General features: G+C 32.9%; 1 protein-coding gene across 2 annotated transcripts in view; it reads left to right on the top strand.

Moving 5' to 3' along the window:
* The window catches only part of LOC133198696 (uncharacterized), a 32,784-nt gene extending 19,724 nt beyond the window's left edge, over positions 1-13,060 (top strand). The window contains exons 3-5 of one of the 2 annotated variants that reach the window (XM_061334722.1): positions 6,556-7,239; positions 11,663-11,747; positions 12,267-13,060. In XM_061334722.1, the coding sequence (XP_061190706.1) occupies positions 6,556-7,239; positions 11,663-11,706 (728 nt within the window). In that variant the 3' untranslated portion in view covers positions 11,707-11,747; positions 12,267-13,060. Of the gene's footprint in view, positions 1-6,555; positions 7,240-11,662; positions 11,997-12,266 lie in introns of those variants that run through there. The other variant, XM_061334721.1, reaches the window with a different exon arrangement.
* Positions 13,061-17,030: the final 3,970 nt, after the last annotated feature.

A 17,030-nucleotide genomic window follows, 5' to 3' on the forward strand; every position in this document is an offset into this window, starting at 1 on the left:
TACTGAACACTGTTTTTAAAAAAATCATCAAAAGTCCGGTCTTGTCCTTTTCATTCATTTATTTGAATCTCTTCACCATTTTACAGATGTGGTATATAGATATTACAAAAACATACGGGTGATTAATACAAAATAATAAACAGATAAGGCAGGCATGAAATATAAAATACTAAGTTTAATGTGAAGTATGGGAATTCTAGGCCAGGGAGCACAATTAATTTTTTTTCTTTGTAAATGAAGTATAATTTTCTTATATTACAAAATTGTGATACAAATAATGTTTAAACGCTGAGTCATTTATAGTCTTTTTATGCATAAAATTGGTTGATTAAAAATTGTCTTATAAATGAATCATAATTCACATGCATCGGCAAATACAAGGTTAAATATTTACGGGGGAGGGGGGGGGGGTGTTCAAATGTAAGCACAAACTTTGAGTTTTTGTTATTAACATGTTTTTATAGATACTTTTCTTTTTATAGAAAATATTGTTTTTTTCGGGGTGCGCCTGATGCACCCCTTAAAAATGTATTGGAATCTTCTTTACACTTCCGACACTCTTCTTACGACTGTGATCAAGGTCATTTACAACAGCGATCACGGACTCCGCGTGCCGGGAACTGAAAACCTGTTCTGCTACATGTACATGTATTATCTTTTGTCAATCATAGCTAAGATATCACCCGACAATAACGATTGATTTTTAATTCGTGAAATTTAATAGTTGTATTAGTATTTAATGGGTAAAAATAAATACCCATGGAATTTATTCCTTAAATTTATCTGATTCTCCGTAAACAGTGAATTAATTTGCTAGTGTATTCGTGATTAATAAAATATAAAGAAAAAAATCCGGAGTAATTACATGTATATATTTAGTTGTTTTATTAATCACGCAGTTCTAGAGCATATTTTTTAGTTTTTAGGACACTGGACATGTATTCATGTATATTGAATGTATTGTTAAGAGCCGCAACTATTGATTACATTTTTTTTTTGTCTAGACGGGATTTGAAATCAAGGATTTTACAAGGTGGTGGGTATATTGTTTTTATTTGATAAACACAATGCCTCAAAATGGAGAACTAAAGCATTACAATACCGGCTTCTCTACCATATTAAATTTTAATGATAAGTCAAAGTTTGATTCTGTAACGCAGCGATATATTTACCATTCTAATTAAAGTGCAGTTAATGAATTACATGTATCTGGTCCCGCTGGAGATATGGATATCCTTTTTTTTCTTAGAATGGGCATTTGTTTCTATAATAATTTTTTTCCCAATAGTATACTTACTGAATTAAGTGCCAGTTATATTTAGCCATGAACAGAAGTAAGATCTCGGTAATCTAACCCCCCCCCCCCCCCCCCCATCCTGCACAATGTTCTTATTTGATTTAGTGTACATATTTTCTTGCAAATTATAAACAGAACCTAATTCAATCAAATGAAATTATTTATTTACTAAAGCAAAAAATGAAGAAATCAATCAATAATAAAAAAAAAAAGGAAAGAAAATCAATTCGTTTACAGAAATCATACACAATTTAATTTTTTTTTTTCAAATCAATAATTGTATATTATTTGTCAGTAATAAAACGATTTGTTAATATCAAACTATAATTGTAAAAACATTGAATGCTGTACAGATTATGAATTACAAATAAAATTATTTTTTTCAGTGGGTAATTTAGAGTCTAGTGAAAAAGTTTAATACATAGACGTTGATAGGCATTTCACCGGGCGCGTCACATACTCAATGAGAACTATAATATTAATTAAATACAACTTAACATTGTGTATTTTTATCTGTTAATATAGTACTGGAGTAGCGAGTTCTAATCCTAACTTAATCTGAATGATTGCAATTCTTAACTAATTTTTGATTAATCCGTAATTTACTTAATTTAGATAAAGTCCGAGAGATTCCGAATAGAAAATCCAGATCGAGGCCAAAACATGCGAGAATCGTGTACAAAGCGTGTGAGAAACGTGTACAAAGCATTTCGTGCAGGCTTTCGTGTAAACCGTGCAGCCTTTCGTGTAAACCGTGCAGCCTTTCGTGCAAAGCGTTTCGTGTAAACCGTGTAGCGTTTCGTGCAAACCGTGTAGCGTTTCATGTAAACCATGCAGCGTTTCGTGCAAACCGTGTAGCGAGCGTGTACCGTTCGTGCAGCGTGCGTGTGGGGTAGTAGCACGTTTCAGGGTCTGTAACAAATTTGACTTTTAAAGTCTTCCCAAGACTCATAAATACTATAATAACTGTATTTTGTATCTGTATTTATTCTTGTTCACAAAAAGCATAATCAACATTCTCTGTGTCTATTTTAATGGTGTTTACTTACAATTTACTAACCTGTCAAAATTGTTATCCACCGATAGCCCGATAGCAACCGAATAGCCAATAATGCGTTGAGCAGTGTGGTCGATACTTTTTTTCTCAGAACCATTGAGGTCATCCTGTTTAAAGGATTGACTTTTCAAAGGCTCAAATTTATGAAAAATGACCCCAAATCCATAAAATTTAGGTCAATTTTAAAACAAATCTGTACAATTTGCGTAACTTTTTAAATTATTTTACCGAGAAAAAATAAGTTTAACACTGCTATAGAGATAAACAAAAATATTGTCCAACATTGCTTATCGACAATGTAATCAAAATAAGCATTCTGAGAATATTGCATTAGCAATTCGAGTCCCCTACCAGCAAGTGTAATCTGGTTCCCGTTAAAAATTAAAAATACCATAATTCCGCCAAAAATCTTTGAAGCGGAATGAAATGCAAACTTGATCTTTAGCTAATATCAAGGTAAAGTCACATACCAAAAATCAGCTCAATATTTTCAAATGTTTAGAAAAAATTGCAGAAAACCCTTAAAAATTGAAAAAGATCATATTTCTGTCAAAAATCAATGAAGTGGAACAAAATGTAAACTTAATCTGTTACTCATCAAGATACACTCACATATCAAAAATCAGCTCAATATCTGCAAGCATTTAAAGAAAAAGTGCAGAAAACCAAGTGAGACAGACAGAGGGACAGCTAGATGGACAGACAGACATACAGACAGATGGATGGATTGAGGAATCAGTCTTTAGACAGTGATTTTCAGGGAATCAGCAAATATATATTATATATATATATATATATATAAAAATATAAATATATCTATTTACTCTTATATTGTGAAAAATCAGGAGAGGTATAATAATGTAGATTGAAATTTATTCTGAAGTTGACATTAAAAAGATGCTTGAGTTTCTGATTGACAATATCTATATGGTTTTTGGAGACCAGGTCTTCCAACAACCTGTTGGAATTCCCATAGGTACCAATTGCACCCTGTTATTAGCAGACCTATTTTTGTATTCATATGAAGCAGAATTTGTCCAAAATCTTGTATACATGTGAAAAGAAGAAAACACTTGCTGTGGCCTTCAACTCAACATTTAGATATATCGATGATGTATTGTCAATTAACAATGGTTATTTCCATTCTTATGTCAGTACGATATATCCCGGTGAGCTTGAGATAAAAGATACCACAGAGTCTGACACATCTGTTTCATATTTGGATGTTTTACTTGAAAAAGACGTTAATGGTAATCTAACAACCAAGCTTTATGATAAACGTGATGACTTTAACTTTTCAATCGTCAACTTCCCTTACTTATGCAGCAATATACCTTCATCACCTGCATACAGGGTTTATATCTCTCAGTTGTTTCGATACGCAAGAGCATGCTCTACGTATGTACAATTTCTAAAACGAGATACTCTACGTATGTACAATTTCTAAAATGAGGTAAATTGTTGACAAACAAATTGATGAAACAAGAGTATCAGCAGTTTCATGTAAAGTCATCATTTCGTAAGTTCTATGGTCGATAGAATGACCTTGTCAGCAAATACAATTTATCATTGAGTCAAATGCTGACTGACGTTTTTCATACTAATTGTTAGGCCATTATTTACACACTGAATTGTCGACGGATTTTTTCATTATTTCCCGATCATGACAAGGAGAACACAGCGGGTGTGACCAGTCAGCAAGGACAAGCAAAGCCATGATTGATCTTATGTAAATTTAAACATCCTTAGGAAATGTAGATTCAAATTTGTTAAAATCATGACCCCAGGGGTCAGTGTGGGTCCACAATGGGTGATCAAAGTTTTACATAAAAATATATAAGAAAATCTTTCAAAAAATCTTCTTCTCAATGCCAGCTAAGCCTTGATATGTCAGATTAAGTCAGAATCATCAATAGGTAGGTTCAATTTTTTTTTTCAAATCGTGTCCCTGAGTGATAGAATGGGGCTATAATAGAAGATCAAATGTGTGTGAAAAAATCTTCTAAAGCCATGACTAATAAAAAAAATATGAAGCATCCTTTGTCAGTGTAGATTCAAGTTTGAATAAATCAAGATTGGGTGGCAGGGTTATTTGGGACCACTTACATATTTAATCTTTTTAATACTGATTAAGATGAAGCACCTAGGGATGGACACAACCAGTCTTGTTGATGATGTTGTAATTGACCTACATTTTAATCTCACCTTGACCAAGTAGAGATGAGCTTATGCTATAACCCCAGTGTTGGTGTTAAGCATCTGCATAAGCATTGGCATCCCGGTTAAAGTTTTAGGAACAAGTCCATTCCCAAGTAACTATAGCCCTACCTGGACCAAACTTGAATGAATGATGCATCTAGGAATGGACACTACCAGACTTGCTTTGAATGCTGGATCTGACTTTCATTTTCCAGATGAGTGACCAGGTTAAAGTTTTTGGAGCAGGTCCATTCCCAAGTAACTATAGCCCTACCTGGACCAAACTTGAATGAATGATGCATATATACTAGACTTGCTTCAGATGCTGGATCTGACATATATTTTCCACGTAAGTCACCAGGTCACCAGGTTAATATTTTTGGAGTAGCTCCATATCTACGAGGGTTGTTCGAAAAGTTCATGGACTGATGCGATAAAATTAATGCTATGTAGTCTATGCTTACAAAATTTCCAATGAACATAAAACAACAAAAGTTGAAGAAATATTGAAAATTGATTCCTTGAATATTTACCAAATTATCATAAAATTAATAAGATATTATATGATCACCCGGCGCTGTCGCCATTTAGTCTCGTGGCGTCATTGTTTTTCAATGTCCGCATTCTCTACCTCATACACTTATCTTGATGAGTTTCTTTGGAGTTAAGTAAAGATTTAAACCCGTCTTGTTTATATGATTTTACAATGTCATAAACAGCTGATTTCAATGCATATAATTTTGTAAATAGATCTGAAAGATCCTCACTTGATTATAACAGCATATTTGCTTGTCGGAGTTCAACATCTATCACACATGATCAACGTCACTTTTTGACGTGACAAACTTTAAACACCCTTACTACAAATCGACATTAACTTTTACATCTCTTGTCTCTCTAATCTTTTTCGACATTTAAAAACAAGTACTCTGAATGCATTTTTTTTTCAGAAGCCCACATAAATATTTCCTAGGTCTATGCCAGTTTTTCCAGAGGGTGAAACTTTATAGAATGTTGGAAAAAGAAACCCACCCCCCTTTCTGACGTCATTACAACCCAAGAATTGTTTGGACATTTCATATAAAATTTACAATAAAATTTCATAGAACTTACAGAATGGGGTAAAAATTGCAAATTTTACAGTACAATTGTGTCATACCACATGAGTGAATTAACTGCATTTTTGAATGACAAATGCTCACATCAAAAAAAGAGTTTTTTTCTCAGTTACACTTCGGATCCGTAGAAAAAACGTAATCTTTGAGGTTGCGCCGCCTGGACATACCATTGCTATCAAAAACATCAACAATGTATTAAAAAATAAAACTAATGATGTATAGTTTATTATATAAATAAAAAAGATTATGCTAATTAAACCTAAAAAAATTCATCGATGTATCTTGAGCGGTTTTAATTTTATGGCGCTAGTCCACGAACTTTCCAAACAACCCTCGTATATGGTCCTTTGTGATTAGATTGCATTGATTATGCATTTAGGGTTGGACACTACCAGACTTGCTTCGGATGCTGGAACTGACCTACATTTTCTGGATGAGTGAACAGGTTTAAGTTTTGAAGCAGATCTATTCCCAAGAAGTATAAATTCTACTTAAACCCAACTTAAATAGATACTGTTCTTGTTATGTACACTAACCAGAAGAAAATTGTTGTGAAATTTGCCTTAGTTCTACATTACATTCATCAAGGTGAGCTTTGTAATCTTTGATTACCTTTGTTTTGGATGAGTAAACAGGTTAAAGATTTTGGTGCAGGTCCACTCCCAAGTATATATAAGTCCTTAGTCCTACTATCAAATTTGCATGGATTTTAATCCTAGGATCTAGCTAGAAAAAAAAGTTTGGAATGAGATTTGTCTTACTTATAAATGATATTCGTCGACTTGAGCTTTGAAATCTTGGGAATAGATACCCATTCTCAATTGAAGATATCAATAGGGTTCATTACTTTCAGTACTATGATTTACTTTGATTTTCTTTTCCAGGTAGTCCTCATCTCTTCTATGGATTTGTGGATGTTGTTCTCATACCCACAAACAGAAATCTTTTTATGGGTACATCCTACAACAAATCTGCTGTGTTTACAGTGAAAAAAACGACTGATGAAATATATGGTCATAGATTGATAAACAAAGACTGGATGAAGAGTTGTGACTTTAATGATGATATTGCAGCCGGTGAATACAAATCAGAAACAAAACTTCTAGATGAAAAACAGTTGTGTAAACAAGCAATATCTGTATCTCTTTGCCAGTATCGGAAGTACTTAGAATGTAGCAAAATGGGGAATGTTTCCTATGTACCAATGGTGCCAGTTTGTGCTATATCAAATGATTCCTATGAAGTTGCTGTCTATGATCCTGAACATGACTTTCTTTTAAAATGCAACAAGCCTTTAAATCTTTTTGATGATGACTTGCAATTCCTCAAATTTTCCACCATTGTTGACTTGTGGCTAATGATTCATCACAGTTTGTTTTGTAGCCAACCTGGTCAACATGTGATACAACAGTTAAAGGGAACTGCAAACCTCATCCCACAGCTTGGGAAAAAAAGATTTGATAAAATTGTGAAAAATTCAAGTTTGATGTATTTACCTCAACTTCGTCAAAAATCAATCTCACAGGTCTCTGAAAAGATCATCAAATTTGCTGATGAAGAAGAGAAAGGTAATTTTTATGACTCGCCTTGAATATGGCTGAGACATATAATAAAGTTTGTCATGTCTGTCTTCTGTCCTTTTCTTCCTACCATCCTTCTGTCCTTCCGTCGCACATTATGTTTAGCTCAGTTCTAAGCTCAGTTTCAAAGAAGCTATTAAAGAATATTTTATTCTTTGGCAATTGCTTAGTTTTAGTTGAAATACAATTAATAAATTAAATTTAATATTTGGACCCTAAATGACTGCATATCTATCAAAAATGATGTAATTTTCTTGCTAGTCCATGTATTCTGACATTATGAATGCATCAAATTTCTTATATCATAAAACTTTCTTCAAAACTGGCCAAAAATTTAAGTTGTTTTTCAATATTTTGCATAGACCCAGAGCTCTGGTCCAAAATGTTCAATTATATATTAAAAAGAATTGTTACATTTGATTATAATTAAAGAGTTTTTATCATGTATCTAAATTTCTTAAATCAATGTACTGAAAGTACTGAAGGACGGAGGCATGAATACGACAATTTGTATATTGCAAATTTCATGATCTACAGTATTGTATAAACATTATGCTGTTACAGTATTGGATGTAATTAATGCAACTCATAAACAAACTTTAATTTGCGTGCTAGACATATCTGTAAGTTTTGCGACCTTCTTTTACTTGTGAATATTTCACGCTGCGAACTTTTTATTATATTGCATTTTTACATAACATGTATTTTCGGATGCTTAAATTAATGGTCACAGAATTTTTTTGTTTAACGTCTCTTTCGAGAATTTTTCACTCATATTAATATTTTGACTCCACCACTTGCTGGTGGATGGCTGCAAATTTAGACTTATATTCGGCACTCAGGTGCAATCGGCAGTGAGGGATTCTTTTCATACCAGTATCTACTGTGACACAAGTCCTCGGTTTATCCGGTGGAATCCAAGCAACCAGTTTCATGCCCCCCAAAGGTATTGGAACCCATCACATAAGGATCAATTTATTGTTGTAGTGTACATGCTCCATAACCACTGCGCCACACGGGCGACTCGTAGAGAATAAAAAAACAGTGAATTTCAAATTCAGGCCCCCAGGACCATAAACTGAGACGATACTTGTGTCAAAATTTCGAAATAATAAAACTTTTGAAATAATTTTGAAAATGAAACCAAATTTTCAAGAAATGTTTGAATTTAAATATTATACAAATCTGCAGGAGTTCTGGTGTTAGGGAGGGGCTCTAATGATTATATAGTGAAACTGCATTAGTTCTATGAGAATCTTCTCCTCTGCTCCTGGGTATTAAACCAGTGAAATATGTACAAGGTTATGATGAGGAAGAGTTTCTCTCAGTATTCGAGCTGTGATGCACCATTTGCGCCAAATGCAATTTTTTTTCAAAAGTGGCGAAAAGAAATTTAAAGTGGCGAAAATGAAATTTTTTAGATGTACCATACAAAAGTGTGTATACTTCTGGCTAGCTCCTTTGTTTATTCAATGTATACAGATTAGCTCCTTTGTTTATTTAATGCAAGCAGAGGTGTGAAAACTGAAACCTACAAGTAGGAAATCACTCTCACTTGAACAAACACAGCTGACAATGTAACTTACATGTAGCCTGGAGCAGTAGAGGAATACAAAATTACTTGAAATAATGTAAGATAGATTAAACAAGGAGAGACAATGTGTTTTTTTTTTTTGGAAGAAGAAGTTAGTTAAAAAAAAATTTGATAAATATGTAGACAGTTTTTTTAAAACAAAAGTAGGGAAATATGACGAAAATTGCAGAGCATGGGTGCTAACTTTACCTGATAAAATTGAAATAGTGTGTACATTATACCATAAACTGACAAAAAGTAAAAAAAGATAATGGTTTGGAAACAAAAGAATATCTTTGTCAATTACACTGAATTATTTTCAATTACACATATATGAATGTACATGCAAACACCCAGTCTCCAAGTTGTTAAATAAAGCGAAGTTTTAAACCTGATTTTAATTACTTCTTTTCACAATAAATAGTTGATATGATTTAAAAATTTTCCATTTTTTTTTTAAATGTCATATCTTTACTAAGTCCGTTACCCCTCCCCCCCCCCCTCCTTTCCCCAGACTGAAAAAAATTGTTATAAACAAGAGGACATCTTCTGTCAAGAGTTTGCCAAGATCAATATCAAATTAATTGTTTAGATGTAGTAATAATTCCTATATTAGCTTTTTAAGCAGATACAATTTTAAACTTTACAATTTTAAAATATTGTCTGTAATCACTAGAGGCGAAGCCAACATAGGGTTTAGAAAAAGGCCTCTGATTGGCTGAATAATTGGATTTCAGCCAGAAAGGTTGTGATTTATCCAATCAGAAAGGTTCTAACAAATCTTTCTTAACTTTTACCTTATAAATATTCATAAAATAAAGGAAAAAATGGAAAATGAAATTATAGTGTTACTTTCAAGTGTGGCATTACAAACACAATGGTGGATGACTAAAAATATTCCATTATTTGTGAAGAAAATTACACTGATGAATTCAGAATTTTGTTTTCTTTGTTGTGTAAAAATTTTATTGATATAAGTGGAATAATTTAAGAGATACAAAGGTAAACAAAGCATGTGTTTGTTTATATCAAGCGCTAAGCATCCTCCTGAAATCTCTCTGGGGCACATGCTGATAACAGATGCTGAGGCACTGTGTAGATAAGAGTGGCTGGGGCTGAGTCACTCAGGTGACCTATTGCTATCTCTTTTCGTCCGTCGTCGTGCAATGTGCGTCGGTCGTAAACTTTTGAAAATTTTTAGCTTCTTCTCTTGAACCACTGAACCAATTTCAACCAATTTTGGCATATAGCATCAACAGGTGAAGGGGTACAAAAATTGTGAATTTCATGGTCCCTACCCCCCTGGGGCCTGAGGGGTGGGGCTAAAACCATCAAAATTAGTGCTATCTTTAAAAATCTTCTTCTTTACTCCTGGACATCAAGCAGTCAAACTGTTGGCATGATTGTAATAAGCATTGAGCCCTCTACCAAAATTGTGAAATTCATGGCCCCAGGGTCAGGGATTCTGGTGCTAGGGTGGGGCTATATAGATCATATAGTGAAAGTGCATTATTTCTTTGAAAATCTTCTTCTCTACTCCTAGGTATTATTGAAACAAATTGAATACAAAGTTATGATAAGTAAGGGTGACTCTACCAAAATTGTGAAATTCATGGCCCCAAGGTCAGGGGTTCTGGTGCTGGGGAGGGGAGGGGGGGGGGGGCTCTATTGATAATATAGAGAATCTGTAGTAAAAATGCATTATTTCTTTGAAAATCTTCTCTGCACCTGGACATATCAGAGGCAAAAAGAGTAAAAGTTTTAATATAAAAAAGATTTTTGAACATCTGGACCATTTTGTCAAGTGTTCTGGTCCTGGTCAGAGCTCTATTAATTTGTATTCAACTGAGAGGAGTTATTCCCCTTTGCTATTTACTTTTGATAATTAATCACTGTAAATAATGTACTTGAAAGGTTAATAGAAGAGGAGAATTATGCAAGATTTTTTATTGTATAATACAAAAAGTACTTTTATAGTTTAAATGATCAGGTAGACTTGTAAGTAATAAATAAAATGAGACAAAAATAACTTGTCTTATTCAATGTTCATCAAAGACCAAGAGAGTCCAATGTAAGGGATTTCATCCAGGAATTGAAATAGTACAGAATCACTGATAATTTGTTCATATACTGTATGGTGATAGAGATAAATGGGGAACAGATTTAGAACCTAATTTATGAACTGTTAATGAACAGTAGACTAATTATTTTGTTGATCCTGATCACCCTATTTTTCTTGCTTTTGGACAACAAAGCTTCACCTTTCAGTTCATTTTATGCTCTATGGATCCTCTAAATTCAGGTGACAGTTAAGGCCCTTGGGCCTCTTGTTTCTTTGTTCCTCTGTTCTGCCTCTGGGTATTAACTTAAGTAATCAAACTAAGCATGCTTTGTATATAGTTTTATGAGCAGTGGTGCCTCTTTCAAAATTGTGAATTTCATGGCCTCTGGTTTAAAACATGAACCAAATTCAATTACATGATACTCAGATGACCTATAAGGCCTGTGAACCTCTTTTTTTCAATACTTGGTTTTTAAAGAGAGTATTAAAGGTATTTTCATCAAACTTCATAAACTTGCAAATGTTTATGTTACGTACATTACTAATGAACCCTGGATGGGGCATTCATGTTTTATGGAGATATTTCTTGTATACTTGCAGTGCCTAGCCCTGCATAACAGTGTATGGTTGTAAAAGGAGATAACATTAACAGGACTTGTGTCAGTAAAATACTATATGTTACTATGTGTATGATGATAAGATTAATAACCCTTAATTCTTCAGGGAATTTAAACACTTTCTGAAAACAAATATATTGATTGTTTTCATTTTTTCAGAATATGTTTTTGATGACAGTCATCAGAAGTCTTCAAAAGAATAAAACAAGAAAAGAACAGACATATAAAATATTTTAAGAGACAGGTAATTTTTTCTGAGAGTAATATACAGATATAGTAAGGAAATTGTCAATCACCCCCCCCCCCCTTTTTTTGTAGCAGTACAGTCAATCCTCTTACATTCAAATTCATTGTTCAAAGTTTTGTTTCAGACCCCCCCCCCCCCTCCATAAACAATGCTGCATGCTATTAAAAACTCAATATGCCTTTGAAAAACAACCTTGTCTGACAAGATTTCATTTTTGCTAAAAATATCAGTGGTTGTTGGAGTATTCTGTCATTTTGAATATGTTGAAATGAAACATTTTATTATTTGTAAATTGATAACTATTTCTATAAATAGTAAAAGTTTTAATATTTTATCTATTTTAAAAGTAAACAGAATTGCATTTATTGGATGCGTAACATATGAATTTTTGTAAATGCTTATATACACTACTTTTTCTTGGATTTTTAGTCAGAGGCTCAATTGAGCACATCTGATCTATATTTGTCAATCATTTTTGTTTCATTGTTAAATTTTCACAATTTTCATCTTCTCCAGACCTGCTAGGCCAATAATTATCAAACTTGCCACAAAGCTTTCTTGGGTTTAAGAGGATTCAAGATTGTTCAAATGAAGAGCCAAATTCCCTCTTTCAAGAGGAGACCTATAAGAATAAGTATGGTGTGTGAAAATTAAATAGCATCTTAAAAACCACTGGGCAAATAACATGGCAAAGTTAAAACTTTTATGAAAGCTTTATTACATAGTATAGATCCATGTTTTGCATGTTCAAAATATGACCCCTGTCATTGGATGAGGATCAAATTTATTCACAGTAACATTTAGGAAATATCTTTTAAAAAATCTTTGTCTCAAGAACAGCAAAGTCCTGATTAGAATGCGCTTGTACATAAATGGATATATTACGGCCATAGGTTGTATTTTTTATATATTATAACTTAATGCACTGAGAATTTAATATATTCAGATTGTATTGATAGTTTTGTTCTATTCAGATTCTGTTACATTTGATTTAGTGTCTTTGATTTATAAATATTAACATTATACAATATTCTAAAATGTCCCTTGTGTTGAACATGATTCACTACTGCAGAAATTATAGAAGCTATAACTTAAGTTTAAATTTACTTATTGTTCTAATGCTGGAGAACCTTAGACAGTTTTCAATTACAAAAAAGTTTGATTTTATGTGAAACATTTTTTTTTTAATTTGATAGGTAATTAAGAAGTTAGGTAGAATCTTTTTTATACTTGTTTAGGAAGGATTTAATTGTTGTTAAAGTCAAGTATATAATATTTTCTTAAGTGTTTCTTAGACAGCTTTCATTTAATAAGATGGATAAAAGAAAATTTTCATTGTATTAATTTATTTAATATTATGCAAACATTTTCTAAAATCAAAGTAGAACATGTTTCAAAATAATACTTGTACTGTTGAAGATCTCATGAATTACTTTACTGATTATTATTCAGTGTTATTATTTTGCTTTTTAAGGTATCATTTATTGTATAAAAATTTAAAATCATGAATTGAAAATTAAATTGTACATTAACATGTAATTCTATTTGGTGAATTTCTTTATTTAACATTTCTTCATATATATTTTTTAATTTATTTATATACACCATTTACTACCCCTGCTCAACATGTTTTTTTGTTAATCTATGTTAAATTGAAATGCAATACCATCTTGAATTTTAATCTCATTGTTTTTCAAAATTGTAAATAAAGAATGTTTTGTAAAATGGTGTTAATATTGTTTTAAGTCACCTGAGTCACTCTGGTAACAACATATATTGCTATCTGTTTTGGTAATTAAGGCTCTCTTCATCTGTCGTGCAATGGTCATAAACTTCTTTACACTTTTTAGCTTCTTCTCATATACTGTTTAACCAAATTCAACCAGATTTGGTATAGAGCATCTATGGACAAAGGGGAAGAATTATAATTATGAATTTATGGTACCTGTCTGCCGTGGGCCTGAGAGAATGGGCTAAAACCATCAAAATTGATGCATTTTTCATAAATATTCTTTAATCCTGGACATCAAGGGGTCAAATTGTTGACAAAAAAATTGTGAACAGTTGAAATTTTCGGTGCTGCATGAAATATGTTAAAGACATCAAATGTTTTGCAGTAGGTTTGCTTAAGTCCATTGGGCTCAAACCGATATTGAATCAGGACATAATACAAGGTTTGTTGATCTGACAGATGTTGTCATTCATGAGTATTTTCATATATAAGCTGCATAGCATTATTATTAAGATGAGATCCAAAGATAGCATCTATCAAAGAATAGTATCAAAGTCAATGTATTTTTCAGAATTACTATGAATTTGTAAATTGATGTTTACTGTGAAATTATAAAGTTTTGGAATGAGTGATTTTCACTTTCTCACGTGTACCAGTAAGGAGTGTTGATGGATAAATAAGCAGCTTAAGCATTTCTGGAATACTCTTCTAAATTGATTGCCGATCAAAAAGAAACAATGCAAATGTATTGAATACATAAACTGGCTGGCTCTGCAGAAAGCATTACAATACAGCTGTAATAGAATGGGATTGTTTCAGTCAATTTTTGAATCAGGGCAAAATAGAATTAGATGCAGACAGTTGATTTGAACTCTAGCAGAATAGTTGAACTGAACTCAATATTGATTGAAAGCGTATGTATTATAGTTAAAAAGGTGTGAGTTGCAAGATTTATGAAAAGAACTTGTTTAATTCTATGACCTCCAGCTCTTTATTTGTTGAAAACATATACATTGTATATTTAAATACGCTCAATGTAACACCAGAAAGTAACTGTGATTCAATCTATAGACATTTTACCAATGTATTTTTTTCATGCTGTTTCAAACAGTTTTATTGTGAAAATAAACTCTAAATCATCAATTAACTTTACCTTTACATACCAATCACTTTGAGCTCGTCATTATGATGGATCTTGCTCTGAACCAAATGTCACTGAACATGTTAGAGCCCATTTTTCTTTTTCATTTGCTGTTTTTTTTTTTTTTTGTTTTTGTTTGTTTTTGTTTTTTTTTTTTGACTTCGAGAAAATTATCGATATTGAATAAAGATGTAAATATTGAGCTTACCTATTTATATTTTTAAATATATGGTACCTGGCATTTACCCCAAGGAAAAATGTTGAAACACAACACTGTATCAATGATCAGAAACCACTGCTATTTACTTCCATTGAGAAAATAAATGTAAATTCTGAATAATAGCAAAGCCATGATTGGTCATATCTATATGCAAGCATCCTAAGGTGGTGTAGATTTAAGTTTGTTCAAATCCTGACCCCCTGGGGTAGGGTGGGGCCACAATGAGTGATCAAATTTTTACATAGAATACATAGGAAAAAATATTTAAAAATTTTCTTCTTCAGAACAACAAAGCCATGATTTTTCATATTTATATGCAAGCATCCTCAGGTGGTGTAGATTCAAGTTTGTTCAAATCCTGACCCCCCCCCCCCCCCCCTGAGGTAGGGCGGGGCCACAATGGGTGATCAATGTTTTACATAGGAATACATAGTTAAAATCTTCTCAAGAACAGCAAAGCCACGATTGGTCATATCTATATGCAAGCATCCTCAGGTAGTGTAGATTCAAGTTCAAATCATGACCCCTGGGGGCAGGGTGGGGCCACAATGGGTGATCAATGTTTTATAATATACAGTAGGAAAATGTAGGGAAACTCTTTAAAAAATTTTTCTTATGAACAGCAAAGCCATTAACAGTCATATCTATATGCAAGCATCCTCAGGAAGTGTAGATTCAAGTGTGTTCAAATCATGACCCCCCAGGGGTTACTAAGAGTGGGGCCACAATGGGTGATTAAAGTTTTATATAGTAGGAATACATAGGAAAAAGTCTTTAAAAATCTTGTTCACAAGAACAGCATAGGCATGATTAGTCATACTTAAATGGAAGCAGCCACAGGTAGTAAGATTCAAGTTTGTTCAAATCATGACCCCTGGGGGCAGGGTGGGGTCACAATGGAGGGGGGGGGTCACCATGGGGGGATCAAAGTTTTACATAGGAATACATAGGAAAAATCAGCAACAGCCATTTAGTGTCATCTTAATTTAAAAGCATCACCTCGAACCACTTTCATATTTAAACTTTTCAAGACTGAACTTATTTCTGTTCAGGTGAGCGATATGGCCCCTGGGCCTCTTGTTACATTCAGTAAAGAATAGTCTGTCCCTATATTCTCTAAATAGAGAAACAGTCAGCATAATTAATATGAACTCCGACGAAAAATATTGACTGGTCATTTAATTTTTACTATTGACCAGCAAAGAGAGTTTTCCCACATTTTTAATGATTTGGATTCTGATTAGAAGATTGATTTATTGTGACATAATGATACTGTCACAACTTCCAAAAAACATATCGTCACAATAGAAACAAGATGTTTGTGAAACACTGATGCCCCCGTATGGTAGCTTTTGGCGAAGGATAAAATTTCTCAAATGCAAGTCAAAGTCCAAAGTCAAGTTCAAGAGATTAAAAATGTTGTTACTTAAAAAAGGACTTGTCTCAACATTTAAACCTGTGATATATGAAAGCCCAAGAACCAACCATTAAAAAATTATGGCCAAACTTAAACTTTTTGAAATGTGGGTCAAACTCCAAGGTCAAAGGGTCAAAATATAACCCAGGGGAAGGCCTTGTCATTAGAAATATACATGTGAAATATTATAACCCTATCACCAACTGTTCAAAAGTTATGGCCAAGGTTAAGTTTTTCAGGAGTATGTTAATCTCCAATGTCAAGTTCAAAATGTCAAAATGTTGTTATCCAAATGAAGGTCTTGTTAAAAAGAATTCATATCTGAAATATAAAGGCCCTAGTATTAACTGTTCAAAAGTTAAGGCCAAGGTTAACGTTTCTTTTTTTTAAAGTGGGTAAAACTCAAAGGATAAGGTCAAAAGGTCAAAGTTGTTGGTATCCAAAGGAAGGTCTTGTCAAAAGGAATACACATGTGAAGTATGAAAGCCAAAGCACCAACTGTTCAAAAGATATAGCCAAGGTTAAAGTTTGAAATTTTTTTTTTGCAAAAGTGGGTCAAACTCCAACGTCAAGGTCAAAAGGTTAAATATGTTGGTACCCAAAGGAAGGTCTTGTCACAAGGAATGCACATATGAAATATAAAAGCCATAGCTCCAAGCAATCAAAAGTTATGGGCAATTTTATAGTTCTATATGTAAAAGGTCCCTGGCCTCAGAGAAGTCATAAGATCGGGCACGGGATACAAAAATTTCAATACTCTTTGTTTCACA

This window comes from Saccostrea echinata, unplaced genomic scaffold (genome assembly GCF_033153115.1).
Source record: "Saccostrea echinata isolate AGI-Se365-2 ecotype Australia unplaced genomic scaffold, CSIRO_AGI_Sech_v1 ptg000033l, whole genome shotgun sequence".
NCBI classification, from domain to species: Eukaryota; Metazoa; Mollusca; class Bivalvia; order Ostreida; family Ostreidae; genus Saccostrea; species Saccostrea echinata.